General features: G+C 41.7%; 1 protein-coding gene across 1 annotated transcript; it reads right to left on the reverse strand.

Annotated features, from left to right (window-relative positions):
* Positions 1–970: 970 nt before the first annotated feature.
* On the reverse strand, positions 971–8,813 carry LOC134464230 (uncharacterized). The gene is made up of 11 exons (XM_063217708.1): positions 8,763–8,813; positions 8,408–8,543; positions 8,217–8,275; positions 7,695–7,907; positions 6,704–6,869; positions 6,176–6,339; positions 5,349–5,537; positions 4,184–4,313; positions 3,612–3,700; positions 2,365–2,574; positions 971–1,605 (listed from the first exon to the last, which is right to left on the reverse strand). Exons 1-11 carry the CDS (start codon positions 8,811–8,813, stop codon positions 1,231–1,233), a joined length of 1,782 nt encoding a protein of 593 aa, XP_063073778.1. The 3' UTR covers positions 971–1,230.
* Positions 8,814–9,508: the final 695 nt, after the last annotated feature.

Raw genomic sequence — 9,508 nt, forward strand, 5'->3', positions numbered from 1 at the left:
AATGTATTTCCATTGATATTGCTTGAAATGTAGAACATATTCCCCTTCGCAAAAATCACACCCACAACCATACGTATACGATGGGAATGAGTATATCTGCCATTTACCTAGCTTTAATGGTCAAAAGTGTGTATACATTTTGAATATTGACTTCAGCCCTCGACTTCAACCCAGGTTTAGTTTTTTTGTTTTTACCTGCAGGGAATTTGAGTTTTTTGTTATTATATACAATCCAAACCTGTTCCTTTAAAAAAGAATCAAAGAAATAACAATCCAAAGAAAGGTACAGAAAATATGAAGACTTTATTTTTTTAGAATAGTGAGGGGGTACACAAATACTTTCTGAAAAGGTAAAAATAGTTACCATCCTTGACCATTAGACCATCCTTGTCTAATATGGTAACACCGCAAAACTAGAAAGGAAGGCTCAATTCATAGACTTTGGAGAAAATTGGCACAAAACTGTCTCCTATGGTGAGGGTGGGGGAAGGGCAAACCATCCATCCAATGGCACAAACACTAGACACAGCAAAGGGGTAAAGCATCGTCATGTACAAAACATGCCTTTTCAACATCTCAGCTAGACTGACAACATATTGGCAATTGTGTGTATATCCCACCTTTCTGTATATTGCTTTTATATTTTATATCAGTGGTGTAGTCTATGTAGAACGCAGGTATACGCAGTATACGCACTTAAAAAATTCAGGGATTTCAGTATACCCACTTAAAATGTATCGATCCATTATTTAGAATAGCACAAATATATACAGTATACCCACCTCAAAAATGCTCAAATATACAGTATACCCACCACAAAAAAGTAGACTACACCACTGTTTTATATATTTATACTTCATTGATTTACATTTTATCTTGTTTGATTTGAGTGTACTGTATGGCAGCTTAAAATTGAAAATAAAATCTTACAAGGTTTCAGCTCTCACAAGACAATATTGAGACACGCCATCACAGGTAATAATGAATACAAAGAAAACACACACACATAGACGTAGACCAACAATAACACAAAGCTGTTACACACTGTACAAGTGAGACGGAATTAAAAAATGTAAACCACAGACTTCAAACCCAGACTGAAAACGGTACTTGTAATGGTTTGCCATAGAATCTTGTGTGCGTACACTGCTTCAGGTAATTTCCCAATGACATTGAGAGAGTCCTCATTCATGTCTCCATGGCAACATCATGAACTTCCCCACCTCTTCTTCACCTCTTCTTTTTAGCTTCCTTGGCCTCCTTCTTCCCATTGCCCTTGGCACCGCTCTTGCCTTTCTCCTTCCCCTTCTGCCCCTGTGCGGCCGCCAGCCTCTGCATGGAGAGATGGTAGTCCTCCTCCGTGGCCATGGGGCTGCCCCTGGGGCTCACCCAGTAGGGCGACATCCCGGCGGCGTGAGGGGAGTGCGAGGGGGATGGGGATGGGGACGGGGTGATGGAGGGGGAGATGTTGAGGAGGAGGGAGGCCGGGCGGCTGAGCCTGGGGCTGGGCATGGGGCTGAGCGGGACGCGCACCGACTCCCCCGGCGGCCCCAGCGTGAGGAAGACCTCCGGCAGCGCACACTGGCGCTCCTGCATCTGTTGCATCTGGGGGAACACAGGACACAACAACGCTCCTCATTAGAGAGTTCAATATTGAAAATAATTAGTCGAAATTAATTTCACAAAATATTCCTATAAGACAGGGGTTCGGAGTGTTCAGAGGCCCCCAATGCAATTCTAATGTTATGCAGTTTCACATGAAATATGACAATAAATAGATAGGCTATAAATAAAAAGATATAAATATTTTCTTAGGAATTACATTTACAATACAATTAGGTTATATTTTCAGGGGACCTAGTGAAGATTGGGTCTGTTGTATATGTGACTGCCTTCAATATAGTAGGCCTAAACTGCAGGGGGAAATCCTGGTTTGTGATTCTTAGTTCGGCCCTTGGAGGACTTTATACAATTTAAAGTGGCCCTTCGAATGAAAAAGGGTCCCACTTCTGCTATAACATGACAATGACAAAATTGTTCCTTGTCCTATTAAACTGCTATTATACGCAGCAATATGATTTACGCAGCAACATGATTATGTAGGATTACCATGTTTTGCTTACCTGCTGTGGTGTAAAACTCATCGATACTTGAAACGTCACCTTCAAAAAGATACAACGAAAAAACAAACATTATTCAAAATGTTGAAGATATACAACTCTAATAATATATGGGATGGATAGTGATTATACTTGTAATTATACCCACATAAAATGAATAACATGTACCAATATAATGAATTACATAATTACCAATGAAGAGTAATTAATAATTATGATTATAAGATTACAACTATACACTCACTTGAGTTGTTTGGTTAGCAAGATCCTGCATCTTGTCGTGGTCAGACATGGGGCAGTAGGTAGCAGACCTGGGGGCGGCCCGGGCCCCTGAGGCGTCTGGCGGGGTGGGGGTGGTGGGTCTAGAGTGGGCCCTCCTGAGGGGCACAGGAGACCTGGATCCCAAACAGCTGTGGGAGGTGGATGGACTGGGACTGCTGTCTTTTTTGCCCACCTGTGGGGAGGAGGGTAGTGGTAGAGATGCCAGATTAGTACCAAAGTTGTTCAAGAAGACGCTTTTGCACACCTCTGTAGTTGGGCAGGTGCATAGGATATTATCCCAGTGGGGTTGTCATTCAAGTGTAAAGAAATCCCGCAAACTGTCCCATTCTGACCGAAACATTGTATTAAAGTTTGTTGGTGGAATGGACAGTGTGCTGGATTTCGTTACACTTTGATTAGTACCAAAGGAAATCATGAAATGGAGACATCAGATAGCAATAGCAACAGCAATAGCAAAAGCAAAAGTATTTGTATAGCACATTATCATACAATTGTCGTTCAATGTGCTTGAGAAAGAGAGAGAAAAAGAGAAATGGAAACAGAGAAAGAAAAACATAGATATTATCTAAAAGAGATTGTACATAAAATAACCCTAAGGAAAAGCCAATGAAAATAAAGCTGTTTTTCTGATGTTACATGCTATTGAAGTAATATCACACCTTTTTTGGAAATAAGCTCATTTTACACCTCCCTTTGAGTTAAATGATTGAGTTGTATCTTAGTCTGATGCTGTTACTTCTAGTTCCAAGCAAGCAAATATCATTAAATCCTATGGTACCAGCTAGTTGCGGTATCACTTTTAAAGTGCATGATATAATATTACATAAGAAGCTTTACTAGTATGTATGCTCAGGGTCGCTGACAGCTTAGGCTTGGACCAGAAAAAAAGTCATCTGAAAGGGCCCCCCTCCCAATAAAATAGAATGTAATCACAACCAAGTAAGCAACGTTTGCCAAGGGCCGCCACCTGAAATAGTGGGCCCTGGCAATGATTTACTATGTAGTTGAGTTAAAAATGGCAGCAATGACAACTTTGTGAGTGGGTCAGCCTCCCTATATTCAATGACAGAAAGTGCAATGATACTGCTAATGAAATCTCTCTTGATGGGTCCTTTTTCCAGTACTTTGAAGAGAAGGAAAACACAGGGCACTGATATGAGAGACCCCCTTGTTCACTTGGCTTGCCTGTGTATGCTGTATCTTCTGTACCTTGGGGCTTATTGGCATTGTTGCACGCTGATCATCAAGTCTCCGGCTCTGGCTTTTGGCCATCAAGTCAATAATGTGTTCTGGATCATCTGTGAGTTGACAGGGATAAAGTGTTGTACATATTTAGCTCCTCTGCTTACATTTATATTTTAATTATTAGCACAATACAGCACAAATGAACACAAATCAAAATGTGACCATTTTCACTATAACAGTTTAAGAACATATATGTAAGATGTCAGTATACTTAATCCATATATGTGATGCTTTTTTCAATCATTTATCAGTATTTTTGTGTTCATAAAATGTTACTTCCTTGTGTCGAATGTCGCTTTGGACAAAAGTATGTGATAAGCAGCACTATCCTAACTGTGTAAAGTGTAAACACTGTATGAAGGCACACACACACACACACACACACACACACACACACACACACACACACACACACACACACACACACACACACACACACACACACACACACACACACACACACACACACACACACACACACACACACACACACACACACACACACACACACACAGTTGTGGTGGCAGCCAGCTGACCTTTGTTGGTGTCTGCAGAGCGTCTGTTGATGAACTGCATGGAGCAGCTCTGGTCATCCATGCGGCCTCGCTGAGAGTGCTTCATGATGGACACAAACTTCTCCTGATCGGCCACCGCCATTTCTCCATCCTGAAGTGCAAAACACACAGGGTACCTTAGAATTTACTTAGAATTTTGTTGAGAATATATATATGTCGGCCTATAGTAAAAAAGCCGCACTCCCGGATCAATTTCTTGCAGTTTTAATACTGGGTTAGCATGGCAGACAGACAGCTGTCTGTCTGCCATGCTAACCCAGTATTAAAACTGCAAGAAATTGATCCGGGAGTGCGGCTTTTTTACTATAGGCCTACATGAACTTTGCTGTTTGCTCGCACCCAAAGACCTTGTAAGAAACTTTCCGGAGTTGAGCGCACTTTCTCTACTAAAAATATATATATGTCCTCTGCCAAGGAGGTTATGTTTTTGGTCGCATTGGTTTGTGTGTCTGTTTGTCTGGTTTTTTTTGTCCGTCTGTCCGTTTGTTTGTCTGCACGATAACTCAAAAACTTATGGATGGATTTGGATGAAACTTTGTGGAGTTCGTGGATATGACCAAAGGAACAAGTGATACAATTTTGGTGGTGGTCCGGAATCAGGATTTTAAAAAAAGATTCTTCATCATTGCTAGCCTAGAAATCTAGACGCCCCTAATGACTGCAAATTGAATTGCACAAAAAAGGCAGAAAGACAATAAAATAACAATAGGGAGTAACATAGTCAAATGTTCTATCAAACAGCCTCCTTGGTGGAGGTCTGCACTCCCTGAGTGCATTTCTAGTTGAAAATGTATTAATATTATCCTTCACATATTCATCTCCAGTGGCAGCAAAAAAAGATAAATAGAAAGTAAGACTATTATACTTATACTTTTATAACCCTATTCTCACCAAAATGGTTATAGCCAAGTCCAGTCTGTTACTTATGACCTTTTGCAATGTCATAGCAATGTTGTAATTTGTAGTGCTTTCTCAACTGACATAATTCACTTAATCATTCGTGTATTCGGTTATATGTTATGCTGTTTGTCATCTCCACTGTTCTGTTCACTTTATAGTTGCGAGAAAATAGATCCAACTATGGGCTCCGTCAACAGCAAGAGGCTACGGATCGATCATTGCTCACCTGTGCTGAAAGGTTGACGTTCTGGTCTTTGGAGAAGGCGTTGAAGGATGAGGATCGCTTGGGGGGGTTGCAGTCCTCAGGGCGGCCCAGCGTAGGAGAGGCTGGCCTGGAGTGGGCCCGTCTGCTTTGGGCCCCCAGCATCATCATCATCCCAGCAGCCACACCGTGCTCATCACCCTTACCAGGGCACTGGCACACAGGGGATGGAAGAAGTTAGTGGTAGTAGTAATAATACAAATAATAATACTACTACTACTAATAATAATAATAATAATAATAATAATAACTGAATTTGCATAGCACAAATCATACAAGACATGCAGCTCAATGTTAGATCAACAGTTAGATTAAAAACAATGTTAAAACAAAAATAATAAAATGAGGGAAAATATTAATTAAAAAAAATAAAATAATAATAAATAAATAAATAAAATAGGGCTGAAATAAAGAAGACAGTAGCAATAATAACATATAAGTTAGGTAACTATCTACTATTCTCATTCCTAGGATGCTTCAGGGCTGCAGGACCAGGGTCCTTATTTTGTCACACACCCAGGCAGTTCGACATAACACTTGACTGCCAAGAAGAAGACTTCAACTGCTATGTCACAAGCCAAGTCAGAAATTGTTTATGATCACATACAGTCATGTCTGGACCCTGGACTTGACATTTCTTGTAATACAGAGTCTGTAATACTGCAATACTGTATTTAAAAAAATAAAAAAAATAAAACATTGCCAATCGCATGAATTATTACATAGTTCCCAACGATGACACAAAATGAAAAATGTGAAACTCTTCCTTCTAAACAACTAGACTCTCTCACCTTGGCTGGATCTGCTTCTGCGGGGGTCACGGCCTTCCCGTTGCGCTGGCTACAGCAGGAGGGCGGGCTGATGCCTGGCATGGAGCGCAGGTACACACGCTGGTCGTCCAGACGGCGGCTCTGAGAGTTGGCCACCATTTGGAAGAACTCATCTGAGTTGGGAGCTGTTGGGAATGGAAGCAGCAAGAAGAAAGCTCAGCACACAATGTTACACGGTGTTGCCACAACTATGGTTGCACAATCGGAAACAATTGGCCATACAAAATGACCTGTCATGCACATTGATGTCATATACTAAATGTGTATTTTTTAAGTTTTAAATGTGTCTAGGAAAGATACAAGAAAGGCATTATATCATTTTTGATCTTTTATACCTTTACCTTCAAGACATTTTACATTTTGCGCCATTTTACTTTCTACAAACTGTGCATGTTGGTAGAGCAATTAAGGGTTTTAGTATTGAGCGAGTATCAGTTGTCATCCTACAGGTAAGTTGATGTTTACAGGTAAGTTGATGCTGATGCTGACCTGGGCGATTGGCATTGGGGTCAGCGGGAGCTGGTGCAGGTGCGCGTACTGGGCCAGGTGAGCTCCTATTGGGCCGCTGGAGGGCACAGCGCTGCTCATCCATCCTGCCACGCTGGAAGTTACTGACCATGGAGAACAGCCGCTCCTCCTCTTCTGGCGAGGGCTCCTTTTCAACAGAACGTTACATTACATATGTAAACCACATTCTAGTAAATGAAGCAGTTGTTTTTTTTACAAATGGCTTTACAAATGGGAACAATTAGTAGTCAAATTCATCTGGACTGTGTACATTTGCCTCTAATAATACCAACAGAACAATAAATGTACAGCAATGCCAGTGCCAAAATTCACCCATTATCTGTTAATAGGCAAACAGTAGGTGTAATTTTAGGTGTGGATGGTGGGGACATGTCCATACCACTTTTGAGATAAACCTATCTTATCCCCACCACTTTTTCACAAACTTGATGCAAAAACAGCATATCCGGACAATTACCATATTAATGTCCCCACCACTTTCCAAGCCAAACCAACACCCACTGTTATAAATTTGTCATAGCCAGAATGGCCATGTATTAATAAAGCCTCTGTGTGATGATGTCGTAGTGTTACTATGGTAGAGTAAGGTAACGTTTTTTTCAATCACTATTCCACCTTTCCACTGATGGAACGCTGCATTATGAGGCTACAGCCAGTATTCACTAATCAGTAAATATAGACCACAAGCTATCACTATAATGAAACGCAGACCAAGATACAAGATATTGACCATGAAGACTTGTAGAAAAGGATAATTGCTATACTCAAATGTTTACTGCAATGTGCAATCATTTGTACTATGTCTTTGTGTATGTTTTGTATTTGTGTAGTTACAGTAGGCTATGTAAGCTGTCAGACACCTTAATTTCCCTTGGGATTAATAGAAATATTCTACTCTTCTCTACTAAAAGCTTGACATGTGAAGTGTGCGCTAGTATTGTTCATTACTTACTGGCTTGACTTGCTGAGGAGCTACCCTGTCCCTGTCCGCGACTCCAGCGGGAAAGGTGACAGAGTGTGGTACTCCAGCCCCGGCCAGGTCTCCTTCGTCATACTCCTCTGTGGGGGAGGCTGGTCTGGAGATAGCCCTCCGGTGAGGGTTAGGAGACTCAGGAGTCAACACCACCTGGGGGATGGTGAAGTGCTTCTTATCCATCTTGAAACCCTGAAAGACAACAGCAAAACATTTTGTTTGTTGATTTTCGCAATCTTTTAAAAAAAAATGTGACAAGCAAATAATAAATGTCTAAGGCAGCTGTGCCCTAATTGTTAGAGAGATGGTTTTAAAATCAGAGGGTTGCCGGTTCGAATCCCATCTTTTCCCTACACACACCTCCATCCATGGCCGAAGTGCCCTTGAGCAAGGGACCAAACCCCAAATTGCTCCAGGGATTGTAACAAATATCCTGTAAATTCTGTAAATCGCCTTGGATAAAACTGAGTTAAGTGTAATGTAATGTAATCTAATCTCTACCTTTGGTCCTGGAACCAAGGTGAAGGGTCCTCGCCACTCACACTCCTCTGCTCTTCGCTCTGAACAGACACAGACAAAAACAATGAATGAAAGTAGTTGAAAGGCTGTGATGGCACGACACAAGCCTCACAGGATACAATACAATACAAGACAAAAAACATCACCAAGCTCCTCTCTCTCCTCTCACTGACCTGCTGACGGTGTCCCACTGGGGCTGTCGTACGTGTCGTCCATATAACAACTCTGCTCGTCCATTCTCCCTCGCTGGGAGTGGCTCATTATTGAGAAGAGCTGCGCTAGATGATCATCAGTTGGGGCAGCTTCCGGCTGTAGGAGGAGAAATAATCACGCTTTCAATCCTCTATCTATGTATCCATCTATCCATAGTAGGATAAGACTCTTAATAATCCAGCAACACTGCTTATGGTATGGAGAACAAATGGATGGTAAGTACTGTGTGATGTTGTAACATCAAACAAAACTGGGAGTGAATGGAAATAATGCATTATGGTAAGCGTCTGGATGATGGGCTGTTGATGGGCTTACCTGGGCCTCACTGGTGGTGTATCCTTTGTGGTCTGCGTCATCAACTCTCATGTTGACTAGTGAGTCTTGGCTGGTACTTTTATTCCACCCTTCTCTCTAGGTAGTCTGTCACACCTCCACTACACATTAACAAGAACTTCATACATAATCCAGCACGGGAACGCAAACAGAACTTGATGAACATGCACTGACTGTACAGACACTGAGATTAATGTTTAAGTGTTTTCTTGCAGCGTCTAGGAGTGATAAAAGCAGTTTACATCTGTCAGAGGTACATTTATACCGCATCAGCCGCCCACCAAACGGTAACTCCCCAAGGCCATTAAAGGCATCAAGTGGTGGCTTCATATCGCCAGCCCATAATCCATCATAAAACCGTGTAATCCGCCGACATAGGGCCGGATGATCTTTTTTTTTTTTTTTTGCTCCAGGAACGCCCCATGCATTGAGCTGCTGCCGATGACATCAGAGTGACTTAACAGGGTGCATGGTATGCAGGAAACCAGGACTTGGCTTGTGCCTGCTACCTCCCAATAGTCAGCAGAGGTCCAGGGCCAGCAATGAAGGTCAGCTCAAGGTTAAATGTGCCTAACCCTGACCTTGGGCACAATATTCTGTACTGTGTACAATTTTGTTTACGTGAAACACAATGTGCCACTTCCTTTTTGAACCTAAAAATAAACACAGATGCAACATGTTACTCAGTGTGTTGCCATCAGATACAAAATCTTTTTTTTTTAATCCTG

This window comes from Engraulis encrasicolus, chromosome 2, assembly GCF_034702125.1.
Source record: "Engraulis encrasicolus isolate BLACKSEA-1 chromosome 2, IST_EnEncr_1.0, whole genome shotgun sequence".
Taxonomy (NCBI): Eukaryota; Metazoa; Chordata; class Actinopteri; order Clupeiformes; family Engraulidae; genus Engraulis; species Engraulis encrasicolus.

Excerpts from the sequence above, each read along its gene's own strand:
- LOC134464230 (XM_063217708.1), bottom strand. The coding sequence starts at position 8,813 with ATGAGAGTTGATGACGCAGACCACAAAGGATACACCACCAGTGAGGCC. Across the intron at positions 8,544-8,762 it reads ACACCACCAGTGAGGCCCAG|CCGGAAGCTGCCCCAACTGA; the intron begins GTAAGCCCATCA and ends CTCCTCCTACAG. Across the intron at positions 7,908-8,216 it reads CCTTGGTTCCAGGACCAAAG|GGTTTCAAGATGGATAAGAA; the intron begins GTAGAGATTAGA and ends GTTGTCTTTCAG.